General features: G+C 31.9%; 1 protein-coding gene across 1 annotated transcript in view; it reads right to left on the bottom strand.

Annotated features, from left to right (window-relative positions):
* The window catches only part of LOC108724067 (uncharacterized), a 113,563-nt gene that overhangs the window by 10,498 nt on the left and 79,147 nt on the right, over nucleotides 1-23,918 (bottom strand). The window contains exon 7 of the mRNA XM_018450225.1: nucleotides 19,475-19,593. Coding sequence (XP_018305727.1) covers nucleotides 19,475-19,593 — 119 coding nt within the window. The remainder of the gene's footprint in view (nucleotides 1-19,474; nucleotides 19,594-23,918) is intronic.

The following is a 23,918-nucleotide window of genomic DNA, read 5'->3' as shown; positions in this document are numbered from 1 at the left end:
TACACAAACTTCATATTACACGCTACTTTAACATGATGACAATTAGATATGATAAAATGTAAAATGAAAAATCGAAAATGTAATATAAATTATTGAATCATGTACAAAAAATATTAAAAATTTAATAATAATAAATTAATTTATAAACCACTGTATGAACACATTAAATAAGTAAGGAAAGGGTTAATACGGTTAAGGTCAGATCTTGGCCTAATAATATTTATATCGTTCCCTCATTTTTAAAATTATTGCAACTAAAAAAAATTTACAATATAATATATTATAGGATCGTATATATGATAACACAAACTATGGAAATCAATGTCTTAAACGGTCTAGCTGGATCTTAAATGATTGTATGATTCTGTGTGAATTTATATACTACGTATATGTAATCCTTTGAAACGCGCACCGAAATAATTTAAAAAAAAATTTAATTTTTCAAAAAAGGGAAAATTGTTTTTGATTTAATAAAAAATTATTGACTACTCAAACAGTATCGGCAAAAAGAATACATTCTTAGAAACATAATTAAATATAATTTAAATTGTTTTTGTTTCACAGTCAAATTAAAGTAAAAAAACTATTTTTTTCAGTTGTGACAATTCTGATATTCTATAAAATTATGACAATTCTGAAATAATTCATCAAAAGTAATATAATTCGAACTATCATCAACAGCTTATATTTGCCTTAATCAGCTAAAGTGACTAAATTCAAAATAAAACAGTTTCTTCTTCAAACTTCAATCATCAAACTCTAAACGTTCTCTTATTTAAGATTACTTTAGCTGATTAAGGTAAATATAAACTGTTGGTGATACTTCAAGTTATATTACTTTTGACGAATTAGTTCAGATTTGTCATAATTTTAGGATATTAGAATTGTTACAACTGAAAAAGGTAGAATATATTTTTTTGCTGATATTATTAGAGTAGTCAATAATTTTCTGTTAAATTAAAAACGGGTTTCCCTTTCTTAAAAAACTAAATTTTTTTAGTTGCAATAATTTTTAAAGTGAGGGAACGATATAAATATTATTAGATACCCCAAGATCTACTGGCCTTAACCGTATTTTAGCGTTTCTTTACTTAAAAGCCCTTTCTTTACTTATTTAATGTATTCATTTAGCGGTTTTTTTTATTATTATTAAATTTTTAATATTTTGTACATGATTCAATAATTTATATTACATTTTCAATTTTTCATTTTACATTTTATTCTCATTTTACATTGTACTCTCTATTTTATTTACAAAAATGACATTAACCCAAAATGTGTCACTCTTGTAGAAGGTATTACAATTTTTTTTTTAATCTTATAGAACAATAAGTGTTATTTGATGGACCATAAAGTTAGTTTATCTTTGATAATTAATAGCGTAATCTTTATATCTAATTTATTCATAGTAATGACATGAAAGTTACATTTTCTGAGCTGTGTCACTTTTGAAATAAAGGAATGATATGTAAATTCTAAATACATCTTTCGAATCTCGTCTGTAACTAATGATACTAAGCTTCTTAAAATGCTAAAAAGAATTTAATGAATAATATAGCATTTTTCGCAATAAGTTCTTTTAAGTATTTTAAGATGCTTATTAGTGTCATTAAATTGATCAATTTAATCTATGATATCTTATTATTTCAACTTCAGTTTATAATTGTGTTTCGAGTCTGACAGTAAGCAGTGCGCAGTTTGTATTATTAAAAGATGTATTTATAGAATTTACATATAAATGTTATTAGGTATCATGATTTAGCCTTGACTATATTTTTTGGTCCTTTTCTTATTTAATTAATTTACTTAAAAACATTTTTTTACATCAAATATGTTATCAATTGTAATTTACAATATTTTCTATTAAACTATCATTTCTTTAAGTGTTAAATGTTTTATATTTTGATATTCATTTCATATTTTGATTCGAGTTAAATTCGAAGATCTCTAAAGATTATTACGCAAACTTAAATGCAAACAAAGTATCTTCTATGTTTTAATTAATTCAAATTTGATTTCCTCGGAAAATTTTATTGTCTATAAATTATATTGTTATATAATTTTAACTTCTATCAGAAGTAATCACTCATTCTTCCGGTTTGTATTATAAATATAAAATATATTAAAAATAAAATTATCTAAAATCTAAAATATACAAAAGCCTGAGAGAAAATGTGTATACAAGTATTAAATATTTAAAATCAATTTCTATCTCGCATAATTTGGACTCCGTAACGCGCAATTGCAGTTATTACCTCGTATAGAAAATCAACGCTCTATAAATCATTCGAGGTACTATTTGCACGCGCGATATCTTTATGTATTGTACTTATGTATTGCGATAAAACGAGCTAAGTGCCATGCTAAGGTATATTTTCGCAGCGCGGAAACTCGGCAGATAGGTAGATATTTGTCACTTTTCCTCGGTGGAAATCACCGGAGTAACTCCGTTTCCGACGAAAGTCAGAAGGGAAAGTGCTGCGCCTCCGAGGAAATGGGAAATAGAAGCTTGGAAAGAAATGCTGTCGCCGAGGAGAATCGCCCTAAGTGACATCTTGCCGTTGTCACGATCTCAATCATCTCGGTTCTTCAATGCCTATTCTACAATAGAATCGCAAGCCGTAAGTCGTAAGAAATTATCCAATCATAGTCGAATATGAGAAAAATAATCGACTATGATTGGTCAATTTCTTAAGGCTTACAATCTTATTATAGAACGGACATAACGCGGCGACCGTAGGAAATTACAATCGGACGATCGTTACAGTAATTAGTAAATTATTTAGTCCAGCGGACCATCCGATCGATCATTCCGATTGATCAATATTGTGGTCTGTTTACACTGTTCTAGGACTGAACATTCGCAGAAATAGCCGCCGTCAATACAATCATCGGAAATAGTTAATTACAATTATAATTGCAATTGTTAAATAATTTAATTAAAGTTATAATTATCAGCGCTCTCTTTAATAAAGTGTCTTATATATATTCTCGATGCCTAGTGTATATTCTCTAATTTAATTGTCGTAAACATTTTCCTATTTGACGACATAAATCGATACTTGCCCCGCGACTAAGAAAGTAATAAACATCGATTAATGATGGATATAATCGATTAGTATTGAATCAGCCATTTTAACTTTTTAAATTTTGGCTTCAGATTTGTGATCAATCCCAAAATCTCTATATATTTACTAAAATTCAGCAAAATACGTTCAATAGAAAAATTTGTGCAATAAAGGGTTTAAAATCACGTCTATTTAATATAATCGTTTAAAAAAAAAATAAATCCATCATGTCCATCATTGATGTCGAAATTTCGCTTATCAAATAATATGCGCTTCCGGTGCACCGGCTGCACGCATCGTGTACGTTCGGACGAAATATCCGTACGGATTTATGGTTCCAGAAATGAGCGTCCTGATATTAGGGGATTGTAACGCGTGGCTTTTTCACGTCGGTCCATCCTGGACGTACACACAGGAGGATTACACGAAAATAAATCACCTCCTACCCCTTACCCGCTCGTAACGTTGCCTGTCCGATAAGAGCCAACGAAGAACGTTACGCGATTACCGTTCATTAGCATGCTAATGCGAACTAAGGAATCTCTTGCGTTTTTCTTCCCCGGAAGTAAAGTTCAATGTGAAACTGCTCGCGCAGCGATCCTACATGGCGTGGGCATCTGATTCTCCAGAGATACGTTTTATTTTTTATTTCTTCTCCTTCCATCTGGTTTTCGGCCCTCGTTCAGAAACCTGCATCAAGTTTCGAAGTTTTCGTTGAAAAACGTCAGTATTACGTTCCCGTGATGATTCACGATATTTTAAAGCTTGAATTATGACTTCCGAAACTGCGAACAGCGATCGCTCGCATTCGTATCGCGAATACTGGAATCCTGGAAAGATGTATGTGTATGTGTGTTCCCTCAGAGTTACGTATATTTTTAAAAAAAAAAAAAAGAGAACGCTTATGCGTCAGTCGCAACGTTTTTCGCCGACGTTGCCTCGTGGTTCGACGGTGGTCAAACGTCATGAAACCGGTGAATCTTCAACGACCCTCTTGCCACCTTCCAGTTCGATATTGCCTGCAACGGATACACTCAATTGCCATTATTTGTTTTTACACTCTCGCATTTGTTTGCCGGATCTCTACTCGTTTTTCTCGATTCTTTTATCCTGCCGAGGCCACGCTGCGCAGCATTCCCTTTTAGTTTTAGTACATTGTTTGCCTCTTTTGTTGCCCAGGGGGGAATTGTTGTTGTGGATTTTTGAGGCGTTACGTGCCACGCATACGTTCATCCTCGCTTTTATCTTGCGCTTGATTCCTTTGTTGCTCGAATTGTTTCAATCTATTTTTTGTTAAAAATTTCGGTGGCTCTTCCCAGAAATGGTTAAATCATCGCGCCAGCAGGTATCGTGCTTATAAGTCCGAATAAAAGGGCATTCTGCAAGAATCGCGAACGCGATACAAGATAAATTTTATCCAGATCGCAGACAACGCCGTTTGGATATTAGAGTTTACGAGGTCTCGAGAGCTTTTGGTATTATTATGCAATATAATCTTGCTTCTCACGTGGGTGGGAACTTTCCTTTTCTCTCTTTTCACGCCATAAATCTTGCTGTCTATTCGCGATACCCTTCGACAGGTTGCGGCTGAGAGTCGTTTCCATCCTTTTTACAACCCCCATCGAGTCGCTCTTCCATTTCGGTCGCTTGTTGTCTACCCTTTACACGTTTTTCCGTGCTCCCTCTTTCCTTCGCTTGCCCTCTATCACGCGTCTTTTATTCTAGATACGGGGTACGATTCAGTGCGCGGTAGTGGCAGCGTAACGATGGTAGTCGGGTCGCGAAGATTAAAATATCGACTTGGTGACTACAATACGTCACGTTTGGCCTTAATGCCCCAATCGTTAAACACTTTAGCGAACTATGTAGTTTAAAGAAGGGAAAGAACTTCATTGTTCCGTTGTTGCGCACTGTAAATTCTATACAAACGTGGAATACGAGGCGATTTGTAAACAGTCGCATTTCGAAGCATTTTAGAGTCGACAATTGTCGTGGCATTTTCAAAGATACTGAAAAAGAAAAATCTTGAAAGATTTGATAAATTAATGAATTGTAACAAATTTTTAGTGCCTTATTTGTAACAGAATTAATTAAATAAAACAGCAATGAATATTCTCTGAAAATTTTTGTTACGAAAAAATGTTTTATTACAAAAAGATGATCAAAGAGCTTCAACTGACTGCACTGTAAAAAGTATAAAAATTACATAAAAAAATAATGTGAAAAATTACACAATTTATAGTAGAAATGTATAAAATTATTTTTACACAAATTAGTATGTCTTATACTTCTAATTGTGCAATCTTTATATTAGACGGAGAATTGCAATAGCAATATAATATTTGTGTAATTACTATAAAGAAAAATAATTTTGACTGAAGCAATATTATTCCAATAAATTATTTTCAGATTAAAAATTTTCATTAACTTCTAATATTATTAATATTCTTTTAAAGATGCTTATTAGCCAAAAATGATTAAATTGCTTGTCAATTTAACAATGATATTATTACTTTTAATAGTGATATTATTATTTTTTCTGCTCATAAATGCGTTTTAAAAGATTGCGGTTTGCAGAATCAGGTATGTATATAAATTCACAGAAATATTTGAATACTAAGATCCACTTTGATCAAATATAGGAATTCCTCTTATTTGATTAAAAATAATTTATATAAATTGTAACTTCACTTACGTGTATAAATGTACACCTTTAATAGTAGGTTCCAAAATTATTCATTAAAACTATTGTAATCTTACACGAAATTTTTTTACAGTGTAATAGAATAATATATTCTCTGTACAAATAAAATAAAGACGGAATTAAAGAAGAAAGACTTGATTCTCCAATCCCGTCACTGTAAAATTGCAAAATGTCGAGATAATTCTGCCATCAAACTGTCACTAAAGCGAATTTAAACTTTCAGCCATTTCACCATAATAACGCGTATGCATACACCTAAGAAAAAAACTGGAAAACCCCAAACGTGTGATTTACATAATTCGCGAAGATAAGGGAAAACGACATAGTCACAATACGACGAACAGTATCTAAATGCGCGTTAAAGTAAGACAGTGCAGAAACTCTGGCGTACAGCCAGAAGACAACCTTGAACAATAAGGAGCTCATGTAGGAGCGAAATTAATAATAAACAAATGTAATAATAAAAAAGAAATTCTGCACAATAGCTTTTAGAAATGATGGATAACGGAAGCGGATGGGAACCGGCTGGAATAGGAGCGAATTTAATGAAGGGCAATTAGACTGTCTGAAAATAAATCTGATACGGACTTGCAAAGACCGAGATAGCGCAACAAGGACAATAAGTCGTCGTGCCCGAGGACTCATTTATATTTATGCTTGCAGTTTTATTTCTCTAGAAAGAAACGCTCCCTCTCCTCATGTCATTTCCTGTGTTTCTCTGTCTGAAAATGTGACTGAAAATGTCAGTCGTTTCAAATATGATCGTTACGTTAGATAGGTAAGAATTGCTTCATAAATGACAAGAAGCGAAACTCGAGCTCATCTATTAATCGCACACATTGTCGTAATTAAATTTTCATTTAGATAAAAATTTAAATGAAGTAAATTTAAATTAAATTTAAATAAAATAAACTCTATTAATTATACAAAACATCAGCGATGTTTGAAGAAATCAATCTAGAAATTTATAAGGTAAATGTTCTAGCGACTGAACTATAACAAGGTATAATCAATTCTATTATTATTATTGATTATTAATTAGTAGTATTACAAAAGAAATTAATGAAACTTTGTTTTGTCGGTGATTGAAAAATATTATCATATTTTAAATAGAACACTGGAGTGAAATTTCATTAATATATCATATCAGTTGTACCAGTAACTGTGAACTTCTAATAAAATAAATTTTTAAATTTAATTTACAGTTTCTTACAAAGTAAAAAACATACTACATGTTTAGACAAATTATATAATCTTTATATTTTAAACGTATGACTGTCTCTGTGAAACTAGAAATGAACAACTTTTTCGTAATAATTTCCAATTAAAAATATGTTTTTATTACTTATCTTGATACAAAATATTTAAATTACAAGCATATTGTTGATTTTAATCACTGAGCACATCAGTTATTGACATTTATCTTATTTACTTTTATGATGTTTGATCGCTTATTTATCGAAATATTTATCCGATTATTACCTATTCGTGTATCGCTTTCAACCAAGTTCGTGCCAAAGCTACACGCAAATCCTTCAATTCTGACATAAACACCTCGAGTGCACTATTTGGTCAGAAAGAAAAGGCAAAAATGCAACAGAAACCTCGGCATCCTCGAGAGAACATTGAAAAATAACACCGCCAGAACTCGCCTGAGTAATCAGACAAGCGACAGAGAAGTGGCTCAGACGGCAGTAGACAATCCAAAAGAATGGTCGAGCAAAGAGAGATGCTTTGGCAGAAATCCTCCGCGAAGCCAGCGTCATTAGGATGTATTGTGGCGTAACAGTTTGACATACTTCCTTCCAACACGCAGCGGTTACCCGACTCGCCCAGGTGGATTTCTTCTCCATCTCTGTCGGTTCTTCTCGGATGCATCTGCCGTCTTTAGCCACCGACTCCGCGCGCAATCCTAAATACATCGCTCAGAGCTCGATTTAACTAACACTGTTCCGGCGCAAGAGCGTTCTGTTCAAGATTCAATTTTTCTTATTTTCAGATTCAATTTTTATATAAAAAATATAGATATAAGAATAAATATTATTATATTTAATGTAATAAATATTTAATATAAAAAGATTAAGTTGATCCATCTGTAGATCAAAGAACAAGAATTTATTTCATTGTAAAATTTGACAAAAAACAGTTTTGCTTATGTAACTAAAAATTTAGCTATAGATACGGATCTGAAAATAATTATATATGTAGGAATTATGTACTTTCAAATTGAATGTTAGAATTTCAAAACTTGGTGTTGCATCATACTAGAATTTTCTACATAATTATTTGATACAACAAAATTACTTTCAGGTCTGTATTTACTTAAAGCTTTAGATACTTGAAGCAAAATAATTTTTCTTGTGTCGATGTTTTCATTTAATACAAAAATGTAATTAGGAAATCGAGGAAATCTTACGTATAAGTGCATTTACTGAATAAATTACTTAAGATAGTTAATTGAAAGAATGGTAAATTATATACGTAGTAGATCTGGGTTTGAATTGAGGCAATACTTTCCGCAATAAAACTATTTACAGATTTATTTAAGATATTTCTCAGCATCATATTATTAAGATCTTTCTAAGATGCCTGTGAGCATTAATGAGTCTGTTAATTTAATTTGTAATATTACTACTCTAATTTTATTATATAAGATTGCATTTTCAAGACAGAAAATTAAATTCAGCGCAGGATTAAATATGAGTACCTATGTATTATATAAATCACATCGAATTATTTAAGCATTAAAGGTCTAGCTTGACCATTTAGGACTTTTATTTCCTATTTGTTGTGTATTCACATTACGATCTTAAAAGATATTTTGTTTAATATTGTATATACGTACATCGGATTTTATTATAAAAACAATATTAAAGTGAATCGAGCACGAAAGTGGATTTTCGCACTTAACATTTAGAAAATACGAATGCTGCAGCGAAACGAAACGTTTGTTAATACTCGATTCGTATTCTCATTCGGTCCAACTCATGAATTGTACATCAAAGAAAGTTTTAAATAAATTCTACTTTACGTTTGTTGTTGCTTGCCGGATCAACGTGATCCACCTTTGGTCAGAACGACCTGTGCGCAGGTGGATACACGAGAATTAAAAAAAAGTCTAGACAGCCGTAATGGAACTGGTATTAACTACAGAAACATTTCGACTTTTTATTTTCAGATTGTTCTCTGTCTAAATGATACAAATAAGAACTCGCCAATGGCAAGAAAAGAAATTCAATCGTATATCATGATCAGTTTGATATATACATATTTCTTTTTATAATTTTTAATTCTCAAAACATTCCTAGAAAAAAGAAGATAAACCGCTTGCTCTTTTTACAGTAGGGAAAAAAATTGAGTACTTTCAGTAAAACTGTTTAGCTGAGGCTTTTTTTAACAGCAATTATAAACATTTTGCTTTATACATGTAAAAAAATTTAGTTGCTTTTACGAAATACATTTTTCTGCTTTGTAAATAATAAAAAAATATTTATTTATATTGATATCAATTATATATTTTCATTTACATTGAACATTAACACAATTAAACACTTCATTTTTCATAAATAAATATTTTGATTGTATCTCAACCAAGTAATTTTGTTCGATTATATTTTATCCAGATATTTTGTCCTTACAAATTTTAATTTGTAACGACAAAATTTTAATTCATAGAACAAAACATTTTTCCTAGTATACTCTAAATTAACAAAGCTATGATACAGCTGAAAAAAAACTCGTTAAAACGAAAAGCATAATGTTTCCGCAGACACGATTATACATTGTAAGAATTAGTCAGTCTATGTTCTTGTTTCATCAGTGATAATTGTACAAATGGGATAAAATCATTCGGAGTGGATAAAAGCTCTTTCGCGTGAAAGAATTAAGCATTTCCGCATCGCGCGGAAATGGAAAGAACCGAAGCAGGAAGAAGAAAACGGAAGGATAAAGATACGCGAGCTCACACGACCTTTGTCGGCGAAAACGAGGATGAATCTCGTGACTTGCACGCGAATCTCGGACGGTGCATGCTTTCGAGTTCCGAGATTCAGTTCGCGAAGACGTCAGTCAGGATAAGCAATGTCAGTGCAACCCCCGTCGAGGAGGGGAAGGGGTGGTAAGACGGAAAAATGTGACCAGGTTGACGAATAGCGCAATGAATGGAGCATGAATGCCTGGACGACAATTCGTCGCACAAAACGCCGTCCTTCGAAAGCGACGTACATCTTTCGGCAAAGAATAGCCATTGAAACGCTTGGGGGAGGGGTAAAAAAGATGGGTGGGTCCAGAAGAGGACGTTGCCGGAAACGAGACGTGTTGCGAATGTTTAGAACCGTGGCGGTTCCGCGCCACGGTTAATGGACGGTTCAGTCGTTCTTACGCGAACTTCCGGCGCACTCAGGCATGCTGCCTTTTTACTATGGCAGCTGGGAGAGCTCCGAGATATATCCGCGAAGGAAACTGCAAAGCGAATTGCAGCTCCGAACGAAGTGCGCGTTAAAAGGAGACGAGTTTCCAGAGGGAAATTGGCACCGCACGCTTTACTCCACACGTATTAAGTTACAAGGCGTTACATAGAACTCCTGTTTGAAGAAATGAGAAGCGATACGGTTTGTTCGTCTATTCCTCCCTGTCTTTCTTTCCTGAGAACGTGTTTCCTTAAGGTGAATATTAGAATGGTTGAAATTAGTCGAAGATGAATTAATTAAGTCATTCAAATCGCCGCTATGTTTACTTACTGAAACTAATGCAGTTTTGATCTATTCACTTTCTTCGTTACAATTCAATGTGGGTAGGGATTATGTAATTTTTTTCTGTAGGGCAGAAACGTGAAAAGTGAAAAGTTTCTCCATTATCCATTTTACCTTCAATGGTAAAAATTTTCACTTCTTATATTTCCGCCTTATGGAAAAAGTTAACGATCACAAGAAAGAACAACTTTGCTGAAGTTAAAAATTTAGCTAGATACGGATCTGAAAATAATTTTGTTTTATTAAAATAATTATCAATTAATAAAAATAATCCCATTTTTGGTCAAAACAGATTTTAATCCTTAATAATACCAAATGTAAATTTTTACAATATTTCAGTTTTATAAAGTACGCCAATAAAGTTTGTCGGACTTGAAACACCATCACAAACTAAAGCTGAAATTATGAATCAATTCTAAGTAGAATCATAAGACTGGTAACATGTTCTCGCAAGACTTATAAGAACTTACAAGTACTTATAACTTTATGCAATATCTTTACAGACAGCTTCTTGCTAGCTGTAAGATTTACGAGAAATCGTAGATATTTACGAATGATCGTATGTTTTATGATATATACGTATAGAATTACAATATTTACAATATCAGTCATAAGTTTTTACAAGTTTTACGAGAATAAGTTACGAGAACCTTTACGATTCTGTTTAGAATTAATATCTTAAATTAGATTGATCATCTATTTTAATAGTGAAGTAATAAGCATCTTAACAATCTGTAAAATAATTATGTAGAACGTTGAAATATATAATTGGCAATCCTGTAAACAATTTTAAGAGCAATTTTTCTAGCAACCAGTTTGAGCGTCTTATATAATTAATTTAATGATCTAACAAAATTATTTCCAAATTTATATCTAGCTAAAAATTGTTACACTAAAAAGAGTAAAATTATTCAAAAGCAAATGTTATTTGAGATGTTTCCTTCGATATTTATTGATTGAAAAAAAATTTGATTGTGATAATGAAATATTTATGTGAAACGTATTTCATTAATTGTAAAAGAATAAAATGGATAATTTATTTATTAGGAATAAAATTTTATTTCGACGTATTTAAATAAGAACTTATTTCAATAAAATAAACATTATATTTCATGAATAAATTGTTCAATATTTTTTTTCAGTGAAGATAATTTAGCAAAATTTTTTTCCCATGTGAAGAACTGGCAGCATAGAATATTTAAGTCAGAACGGGAATCAACAGGGAATTAATTAATCGAACAGAAATAAATGTTACAGCAGACATGCTGAAACATCGAGTTTCGTATTCGGTTCACTTTCATTTCGTCCCGATTCTGCTTGAGTTCGGCCGTTTTAAGTTGCTCGGAAAATTCTATAATCTTTCGGTATATTTTCGGAATAGGAGACAGATTGCTACGCGAGATCCTTTCATTGTCAGTCAATATAAACCTAAACTTATTTTGCTCGGCATTAAACATTGTGACTCGCAAAATCCCAAACTCGCTTTAAATACGTAAATTAAAGCGTAAGGCTAATATTGATATAAAAAGATCAGTAGCGGGATACTCTAAACGTTTTATCGATGATTGTCGCGATCGTTAACTAGCGACAGCCAATGGCGATACAATCCTGGGAGAAAGAGCAGCTCTCATTGGCTGTCGCTAGTTAACAATAGCAATAATCATCGATAAGCCGTTTAGAGAATCCCGCAACTGGTGTAACATTGTGCGTAATAACAGCTGTGAATATAACTTAAGGAAAATTTCTGATGAGTGGCAAATTTTTAATAGCGGGTTTAATATTGGCTTATAAAATTTGAGGTCAATTTTTGATTGGTTACAAATGTCGTCATTACTTTGAATGACTACACATCCTTGAAATTGGTTCATCTGGCTTTCTTACATCATAGCTAAGGCTGCCATCCGTTCGAATTTTCCCGGATTTGTTCTAGTTTTGAAGACGTCGGGGAGCGTCCGGGCGGGTTTTTCGAAGCGGTCCGGATTTTGTACAGTTTTTCATTGTACTCGTATTATTATTATTAAATAACAATTGCGCAAGCGTTGATTTAATATAAAATTTTAATATAAAGAATTTAATATAGAATTTTAATATTATATATAAAAAACTTGACGCCACTAGATCAAGCCAAGTTTGCTAGCGCGCGGTGCCAAAAATTTTTTTTTAAATTAAAATTTTTTTATTTCAATTAAATGCTTTTATTTTCATATATTTTTATTTAAAAATAGTTATGTAACATTAGTGTTTCAATGAAACGTATTTTCTGTTTATAATTGGCGCAATTTAAAAATTTCACATATTTTTTGAAAAAAATTATTATTACTATATATTATACTTTCATAGTTTGGAAAATACGTTTGGAATAGGTTTGGAATAGGAAGTCATTTTTTTCAAGGAGCACATATACAAGCGCGTATAATAATTAATGTAGGTTTTTTCTGAGAGAAGCACGCACACTTGGCGCTTTTTTTTGCCTTGTTTCAAAAAGGTAAATTTGTTATGATTAATAAATATACTTCGTAACTATATATTTGAATTTTCGTTTTATTTATGAAAATACTTTTAGGTATAAAAATGTTAAATATTATATTAAATAATCAAACTTTACGATGAAAAAATTAATATTAATAAAATTAATAATTAAAAAATGTCCGGGTTTTAGCTGTAAATTCGGGGATTTGGAACTCATTGTCCTAGATTAGTGATTTTACAGATGGCAGCCCTAATCATGGCTAATATTATATTTGTCATACGATAAATGTCATACAAAATTTTTCAAATGTGTTAATTGGCTGCAGGACAGACAGGTTCTCAGATTCTATAGCCAATCAACAGGCTTGAAAAATTTGTCGTAAGATAAATGTAATACCAGTCTAAAACTGCTATCGCATGCTCGGCATTTTGCGTTTAATTTATTAAGAAATGAAAATTTTTATTTTATTCCAGAACATTTGCTTTGTACGTAATACTTTATCGGATAATAATAAATTAAATTATGCTTTTCTTTCGATATCGTCGTGACTGTTGTGAATTTAATCAAGATCCGACTTCAATTAAATATCATCCATGGAAATAAAATGTCTTGGCTTCTCAGGTATTCGGTGTAAATCGAATTGTATCGTTATCCGAGCACTTTGACGAGCAACTCATTTATTTCTGAAAACGATATCGAATTCAAGTACAGTGGCGTCTCTTTAATCGACATGAATTTTCAGAGGAAGGATATCACGATGGGTTCCAAAAAGCGTCGTAATCGCATCGGTTTCATCTATCTAGTGATTGCATCACGAGCGAGAAGTGAGACAAAACTTTTCTTCTCCTTCTCTTTCTCCTCCCTAGGAGACCTCCTTTATTTGCGCGTAGGTGGGAATTGCGGCTGTTGGGAAGGAATGCGAAAGAATGTAACGACCAAAGAATCCAAAGTAAATCAATGTTCTCCATTTCAATGATTTTGATTTTGCGAAGCGTATAGAATCCTCATTTCATTTGTGACAGAAGTTTCGACGGGCAATAATCGGGATCATCGGACGCTTGACTCCTCATCGCTCAGCTTCTCTCGATCGTAATAATTAAACTTCCTAAGATTTAGCGACTTTAATGGAATTGTTACAATCGGTCCCGCTTGAAGGAAATAGGCGAATTAGATTGTTTTATCACTATAACTTTCGCCGTCACTCGTCTTTTCGAGCAGGAAAGGTCCTGTCGAAAACGTCGCGAGGTACATTGAAACCGAGACACGTTCAATTGGCAAATATCGCGAAAACGTTTTGAAATCTACTCATGTAAAATAAAACGTGAAATCTTGAATGTATACAACTGGAAAATCTGAGGAAAATACCTAGAAGTATATCAGCTTAGATTGAAACTTACGAAATCCCGAATGTTTCCAAGTGAGTTAAGAAAGAAAAAAAAGGAAGCTCTCCTTTTGCAAAGCAAGGATTCCATGCATTTACGATTGCACTTGTTACACAATTTACGATGCTGTTCGTCGTCTCCCCGACGATTCTTCGATTCGGATGGAATGTCGAAACAAGCTCGTCTCGGAGGTCAGACGCGATAGAGTAAGAGAGAGAATTAGATTCGGGACTCCGTAAAATCAAGTGTCGCATGTCCTTCGTGACTGAATGAGACTTGGCGGTGACTAACATTGCAGCGGTCGACCGACTTGGTAAGGCAGTCTGAACAAATACCAGCGTACCTACTTGTAAGAGAGTACCGTACACCCTCTAAGTGAAAGATGCAGCGTGCTTCCAACGAAGTCGAACACTCCGTGTTTTCCGTCCTTCTGTAAACTCTTTCTCTCCGGCTTTCAGGGCAAAAATCCGTTTTCACATAGTCTCCTTACGAGTCTATCTCACGCAGAGAGACTTTTCGCCCGTGGATTTATTACCTTCATTTTAGAAGTTTTTGAAACTTTCGACAATTCCCGCCTTGCGTCTTTAGGGGTGCCTATTTCTCTCGGCGGACCATTTACATTTTCCGCGAATATGATCGGGATAAATTGTTAAATTCCCTTAAGGAGGTCCCAAGATTTCACGTGTATTTAAAACGCAAAACGGTTTCGATCCATAATAATTAATTTCACGCACGAATGCAGGTGCATTCTTGATCTCCCGTAGTGGGAAGAAAATTACCAGCTGTATTTTTAACCCTTCGCATGATGGGTCTTTCAGAGATCCATCTTTTTCCGCTTAGTTTTCAATTATTTTGATGAATTTTTTGACGTTAAATTAAGTGGTAAGATCAGTTTTTTTTTGTTTTCGTAGAGTCCTTAGAGCATGAATAAATGTTAGAAAAAAGTAGAGAGAAGAAGAGAGAAGAGAGAGACAACATATTTTTATTTACATAATTACTATCTATAACTATAAACAAGTAGTCAAAATTTGTGTTTAAAAAAAATGCATTTTCTACTAAACTATTATCATATTAAAACGGCAATTTAGGCACTCATTCAAGATATCCTAAAGTAATTTTCAGAATTTTTTCAGATTTTTCCGCTACATTGTCTTTTTTTTTATTAAAAATTGATAATCATTGAAAAATATGGAAAAGTCGATATTTTTTACTGTACATGTAAATAAATAATTCAAATATCTGTTAGTGTTCTAGGAACTTTTGGATCATTGAATTTTAATGTGGGGTCAAGATCTCCAAATTTTAAAATCCAAAATAGCGGAACAATAAAAACTATGATTTAAAAACTTTAATAAAATAAAATTTCTAGAACATAATTTGTATTGACAATTTTTATTAATATAAGAAATCCTATATACGGAAAAAATAATTTTGCAAAAATATCTAAAAATTTAGCTAAATACAAATCTGAAAAAAAATTTTGTTAGAGTATCAAAATAGTTATATGTAAAGGATAATGAGCAATTCTACAAAAGTTTGATATTCTAACGACTAACTTGAGCATCCTACATAATTATTTAGATCTAATTATTTTTAGATCTATATCTAGCTAAATTTTTAGATATTTTCTCAAAACAGTTCTTTCCGTACATTTAATGCATAAAAAATTATACCTACTTTTGCCTCCCCAAAATAATTATCTATTTTAAAAAAGTGTACATATGTAACTTTTTTCTTGCGATTCAGATATGATGACCTCAGGCAACTGTTTAGGAAGCTGTGTCACATTAAACGGAGTACTTTGCGCTGATCTTGCTTTATCTCCTGGTTTGACATAAAGGCACGCGTATACGATGGGCAGATGCATTATTCATAGAAAAATATTTTTGTCGACAACAAGCAAGAAAACGCAAATGCTCCGTAATCCTTTTATCTTCTAGTGTTTCATGTTCATAAAATCATATCGTATGATCCTGTCTACATGTATGTATGTATGTCTTTATATATCGTACTAATATTATCTAGATTCCCGATTAAGCGAATAGGACATCTATTAATTGTCTAATTTTTCAAGAATATTTCGTATATAATTTCCCGATGAAAGAAAGAATATTCTTATTCTAATATACTAATCTCTTTTATGTTACTTGATTGAACTATATGCAAGAAAGTCAGTCATTCCATGCCATTTTAATCAGGGCTGGTTGCTGCATAATTAAAAAAAAATTTTTTTTTAAATTTGATATCATCACTTACTTATCTACGTGCTTCAAGAGAGTTAAAAATTTTTTAAAAGTTTTTATCTCTACGTTATGATTTCTTTTATATAAAAACATAGATTTTAATATTAAAGCTGAGTGAAATTTTTTTGGTATCACATTACATGAGAAAGATTCTTGTGATTACATGGGTGGAATTGTTAAACAGTTTGTTTCCAAAAGACTTCGTTTCAAAGAATATTCTCTGAATAAAATTTCACTCCACAAACATGTTTGCATTTTTTAAATGCAAAGGGCATTTTAGTTTTTACCTTTATTAGTGTAAATAACTCAAGAAGATTCTGCATTATTGGGAGAAAGATTCAATAATACAAAACTAGTCTCCAATATCCTGGAAAAAAAGCATTGCTTCATTTCTCTCAAACCAAATCAAAGATGCTACGAGACATCAGACTCTTAAAAATAATTTTATGCAAGTTACTTCTTAGTTAAATAGTTTGATCGAACTTCTCGGTTTGGCAAAAAGTTCGGTATTAATGAGATGGTAATCGATAAACATAGCTGATACTCTCTATGCTAAAAGCTCAAAAATTGGTTAAGTAAGTGGTGACATTATCAAAATTTTTTTAAATTACAACGCAATTTTAACTTAAAAGGAAAGCGTTAGGATCAAATTGACACGATATAGTGTCAAATTTAATTATCGTTTTAGTAAAAAATAACGATATATTTAATAGGAGCAGTGGCGACTCACATTAGATTAAATTTGGCACTATAGATTTAACAGTGTAACAGTATGTGGTATCATTCAATAGGATTCATTGAAATAGCATGAATGACAGACACACAGCGGAAATGAAAAAAGAAGTGAAACAAATCAAATAATTCTTTGCCAAACATTTTTCTGTAGCAATAAGCGAAATTCTTTGCGTAAAGCAACTTCAACGGAAGCAACTAAAATATGTATACGATTTCTACTCGAGCCATTCATCGAGCTGTTATATACGTATATAAACATGTATATGCACGTATTTTACGATACAAGTTAACAAGCAGTAAAAATTACAAGCAAAGATTTTTTGATTCTGCGTTTCGCATCTTATTATATATATTTATAATACTTATTTAATTAATCACTTTATACATGATGTGTGCGAACTGTGGGTATTATGGAATCGATGTCGAGTTTTATATATTTTTTACATTTATGATAAACGTGTCGGAAATTTCGATGAGGGGCGAGCAGCACGGGATCGAAATTTATTTTATTATAGAAAGATCGAGGATTGCACTCACTGTAGGAACCATTAAGCTTAGGTTTCCTGATCCCTATTTCATGGCTCTCATAAATCAAATTTCTCGTATAAATCAGATCTGTTTGCTTATTTATTTAGCTATTATTTATTTATTATTCCCAAGCCGATTCCAGGCATCTCTCTCTCTCTCTCTCTCTCTCTCTCTCTCTCTCTCTCTCATTGTATAATTTATATAATTTATATGTGAAACGTAAGATCTCATATTATATTTGGTGTATACTGCGGTGTATAAAATATATAAAGTGTATAAAATAAAAAAAGATTAATAATAAAAAAGCTTTAACAAGAATGTAATAATTGAAGGATTATTTCCTACAAAAACTAAGTCCATTTTTTTAAATTTGAGTGCCAAATTGTTCTCTATCAATAGTTATATTATAAATTTTTTGTTCCGGCAAGAATCAAATAGAAACGGGAAATATAACAGTTTAATATTTGTTTTTGTTAATAACAATTTGTAAAATTTTATAAATAAGAAAATGTTACTTAATACTTTAAATAATATTTTCTTCATTTTTGTCATTATTGATATCATAAAGAAAGATAAGTGTAAAATATTACAGGATAAATATGTAGGTATAAGTAATATGTAGTAAATATAATTTCCTCAGGAACCAAAGCCCAGAGATTCTTATTTAAATGAGTGTTCAAAATATTAATCAAAGTATAAAATTTTGTTTTTATACTCATTATATGTATATATGCGTGCGTGCGTGCGTGCGTGTACGTGTGTATGTATCAAGAAGAAAATCATTATATTTAAACAATTTAAAGATAAATTGCTTGTTTCTTGAATATTTAATCCTTTAATTATATATAACTTCAAAACAACCGAGGTATAATCAATAATCACGAAGTTGAATATCTCTCAAAACGTTTAGAATTTGCGAAACACTTATTATTATGCGCGAGCCAGCGTGTCCCACCAGCAGGCCGCAACTAATTTGAAAGATTATGCGAATAATTCGACGGTTCTGACATTCCAGAAGTGAGAGAACTTGAATCCTAAACTCTCGGAAAGTAAAGCTTAAGGGATACATATTCGACAGTTAGAACGGATTAACTCCAGCTACTTAACCGTTAAAACACCCGTGCGAGCAGCAGAAAACTTATTAATATGATGCATGAAATATGCATAAAGCACTCAAGTATTCATGATACATATCGCGATCATTACAAACTTTTGCGTTTCATGAACAGCATCGTATTCTAAAGAGTGTCTTCGCCAAGGCGTAGTTTATAAAGTGGCTGTCGTCTCGTGTTAGTCTCTATCTAAAGAACGGCTCTATCGGCTCGTTTAAGAACGCCAAGAGCAAATCCTCTTGCTTCCTTCAGGAAAGAAAGTTGACTGAGAACGGTCACGGTAATCCAGCCAAAAATTGCCTGGATCGTGAGAGAAAATATGCTATACGTTTGATATTCGAGCGCTTCGCCCACGTGAAGCGGGAGATAGAGATTTATCGGATGATCGTGTGGACCGATCCAAAAGGACAAAGAAGCTATCAACCATGTGATTCGTAAATTCAAACGAAACAAGCGACGAGGGATCGTTTATTTCACTCACCCGAAAGGCGTCTCGCAATTCCTGCTCTTCCTGATGTTGATCTGTGGGCGCTGCCGTGCTCGCGCCGCCGATATTGCTGACGATTTCGACGAACTCCTCGAAGCTGACGTTTCCATCACCTGAAGAAAAATCGTAAACGAATAAGAAAAAAAAGACATAAACGAATAAATTATCGGATGAGTTATAGATTAAGCATTAGGATAAGGCTCTCGTATGTTCACTGCATTTCAGTCAATGAACAAATATGAAAAAATTCACGATGTATGTCGAGAATTATAGTACGTGTGTAAGAAAAGAACAAATCACTCAATAATAATAACTGGTTATTTAAAAAAACGTCACATATTATCTTTAAAAAAAATAAAAAATAATAGTCTTGATTTAAAAAGTAAAAAAAAACATTATAACGTTAGTAAATAATTGGTGAGCTAAATCAATGATCGTACGTATGCATCGATTATTAATTAAGCGTATAACTAGTAAATAATTAGCGTATAAGTTTGCCTTTTAAAAAAGAAAAAATATATATATTTTTAGTAAACATACATATGTAATTAAATAAATATAGAATATTATAAAGGATAATAAAACAGTTAAAATTTTTAAAGAATGTTTCAAATCGGTCAATCTCTACACTGCCTGAACTAGAATACGAAGCTAATAAAATAAAAAGTTTCTATATTCGGTCAAAGCAGATCTTACAAGTTAGTGTTTAAATATTTCTGTATAAATTTATATATATATATATATATTTGATTCTGCAAACTGCACGCCGAAATCTATTTCGGTTTCAAAACGCAATCCTGAGCAGAACCGGAGTAGTAATATCACTTATTAAATTGACAGCAGGATTGTAATTAGATTTATTCTCATCGGTCCAAATTCACATCATATAGAATACGAAGCTTAAAATTGTCCAAAATTCGGGGAACTTTGTGGAAACTTTTTTCTATACAAAAGTTTTACCTTACAGTAAGTATTTTTTAATAAACGATTATGTAAATAAAAGAAATGTTCCTTATTGGTGCTTTTGAGAAAGAGAGAGAGAGAGAGAAAGAGAGAGAGAGAGAGAGAGAGAGAGAGAGAAAGAGAGAAAAAGAGGAGATACTGCACGAGCACTTATATTCATCAATTTCACAATTTTATGATTTTATGCCCTATAACTTAGGCTTAAGTTGCGTTCAGAAATTTCCCCGGGTATTCTTGTCTCCGTTTTTTAAACACTTAAAGATGTTTTAGGTTTAAACTTTTTCATTAAACAAAACACTATGTGTTTGAATTTAAACTCTAAAACCCTAAAATGTTTAAAATTGAAATATCTTTTATTATTAAATGTTTGTTTTGCAAAGATGTTTTAAACGCAAACACTGTATTTTTTACAATGTAATAACGGAACAGAGCTCCAGCGTATTCTTTTTGCTTTCTCTTAATCTTGCTCTATGAAATGATGGAGAGATGGAAGCGTTTAGTTCGCGAGTAAAGTAATGGACAGGCCTGCTGTAAGACATAGGAATATATTGTGGAATTTCGGTGAAAATGAGAAGTTGTGCAGTACTCTCTTTTCTGTCTCTTCTTTTTCATCTCTTTTTTTCACATCTAGAATAGAAGAAAGCATTTCTTTTGTTTGCAATTACAATTTGTTTATTAGAAAATATTTGCAACAAAATGAGACTTCCATGTAACGTAAAAAAATTGCGAAAGAAAAGTTGTAAAAAAATTAACCGATTTCAAACATTTCACTTATACAGGGTAAGGTATTTAAAACAGGTCACCTGAATAACTCGCTTATTCTTAACAATAGAAGGAAAAGTGCCAAACAAAAGTTGCATGGTTTCAAGGAGGACATATTTTAGTCATGTTGTCTTTCTTCTAGGTGGAGGCGCTAAAAAGATATGAAAGTCACCTCCATTTTCTTAAACGGAATTGTATGATTTTTTTTACACAATATGATTCTTTTAATTATTCTGCATATAAAAGTGTTAAGATAGTGATACCAAAAAATCAATCGTTTACGAGATATTTTATGTTTTATTGTGGTATTTTATATTTTATTGACATAAAATATTAAATAACTCGTAAACTATTAATTTTTTGATAACTATACCTTAATACTTTTATGAACAGTATAATGAGATGAATCAATTGATGGAAAGAAAACATAGTTGCTTTTAAAAAATATCTTTGCAAAATGGATATTTTTTTAAAAGCAACTATGTATTTTCTTTCCATCAATTGATTCATCTCATTATACTGTTCATAAAAGTATTAAGGTATGGTTATAAAAAAATTAATAGTTTACTAGTTATTTATAATATTTTGCCAATATGTGCCACAATAAAATATAAAATGTCTCGTAAACTATTGATTTTTTGATGTCACTACCTTAACACTTTTATATGCAGAATAATTAGAGGAATCATATTGTGTAAAAAAAATCATACAATTCCGTTTAAGAAAATGGAAGTGACTTTTATATCTTTTTAGCGCCTTCACCTAGAAAAAAGACAACATGACCAAAATACGTCCTCCTTGAAACCATGCAATTTTTGTTTGGTACTTTTCCTTCTATTGTCAAAAACAAGCGAGTTATTCAGATGACCTGTCTTAAATGCCTCACCTTGTATAGGTAAATTTTAATCCTATTTTACCACCATTCTTTCTATTATAGGTACATTCATTGAAGTAAGATACGTATGTATCTTACTTTAATTTTCCTTTTTATTCTATATAATATTTATTCTATATAATATTTTCAAATAAAAAATGATGTTAATCAAGTCTATAAAAATTAGATGTATGAAATATCAATTAATTTGCAATTTATATTTTAAGTCCTACTATTTAATATTTTTCTTCAACAATCATTTGGTTCAATAATCATTAATGACCGGTATAATAACCCTACATGATCATAAAAAGATTTGATAATAATATGGCTAGATTTTCGGAGGCAACGAGAAACTGAACGGTTTATTTTATCTTCTAATAATTGTTATGTAAGCTTCTTCAAGATGAAATAAGATAATGTCGCAGTCCTGTAAAATAAATGGCAATAATAAATCCGACAACCTTTTTAATTAAATGTGATTTAATTGCGCATGTAGAATAGAGAAAAGCCTGATTACAGAAAGAATTTCTCCCAATCGTTTAAATGCAGATCCAGCACTCCTGAGCTCTCCGAAGGGCTGGAAAGGGCAGTCTTCTGATTAAAGAAATTAATTCATTCTTAATCTAGACATTGAGTTTTTCCCTTAACTTCTCTCAGTTCTTTCTTCAGTAAACCGAGCAAGTTTAATAAAAAAATCTGGCTGACCGTTTTGAGTATATAATAGTTCCTTATTGAAGGAGGACAGGAGTCTCACGTTGATATTAAATACAGGCATCGAGATGCGCTATGCGTTTGTCGGGCACTCCACGTCGAACGCGAGAAATCTTCTCCGCATTCCGGTAAAGCGGTTCCACAGCGTAAATGCTTTCCAGCCTTCTAGGCGGTCGTCGGAACCCCTTTATCATGCTAGACGCGTCATAATAAGAGCGAAGTACACGGCAATATTCGCACAAAAGCGTAAGAGCACAGGAGAGTGGGCACGAGAACGAACGAACTTTACACCCTGCGATCCAGAGTAATGTCCTTGTATGCAGAGTTTTCCCCGCATAAAAAAGTACCACGCGGCATCTTTCTCCTGAACATTTAAGAGAGTTTTTTGTTGAAGCTGATTCTCAGCTTGTACTCTGCTTCGTGCGAACGCTTAATTACGACTTCTCGCGCGCGCAGCACTTCCTATTAATTCATGACCCTCAGAAAGGGCCGTCGCGTAATTTTTTCATTTACAATGTCGGTTTAATGAATATTAAAACTGCTACTTCATCATAATCTTATGCTTTTAAAAATAATTTAATGTATTGACATTAATAATTGGATCATAAACTGAGAGAACAGTATTTTTTGTATTTATGACTATAATTTCATATTATCATAATTATGTACATATTATCATAATTATTACTGCTATAATATTAGTACACTCATAATAAAAACTACCGTTCTTTTACTTCAAAAGTGACACAATTCATAAAAGTTTTTTAGGGAAGAGGAAAACTATTTTTCAACTTAACAGAAAATTATTGACTAATCAAATAATATTAGCAAAAAGAATATACTCTTAGAAATATATATGATCAAACGTCACTTTTATTATTTTTGTTTCAAAACATGTAACATAATTCCTTAAAAAGTAGGGTAGAGCAGGGCTAGTTGTGACACTTTTTCTTTAAATTATTATAAATCTTCACACAATTATGATAGATTAATGGTAAATGCTTTAAAATGTTGCATGTTCATCTGGCTCAATAATTAAATACTTATAAATCCTTAATATATCTCGTAAATAAGAAAAAATTACGTTAATTACAAGAATGCAAAGTGGACCAATATGCCCCATCT

The sequence above is a fragment of the Mycetomoellerius zeteki genome, unplaced genomic scaffold (genome assembly GCF_001594055.1).
Source record: "Mycetomoellerius zeteki isolate Tzet28-1 unplaced genomic scaffold, Tzet1.0 scaffold27, whole genome shotgun sequence".
Lineage (NCBI taxonomy): Eukaryota > Metazoa > Arthropoda > Insecta > Hymenoptera > Formicidae > Mycetomoellerius > Mycetomoellerius zeteki.
This window is presented reverse-complemented; position numbering and strand designations above follow the sequence as displayed.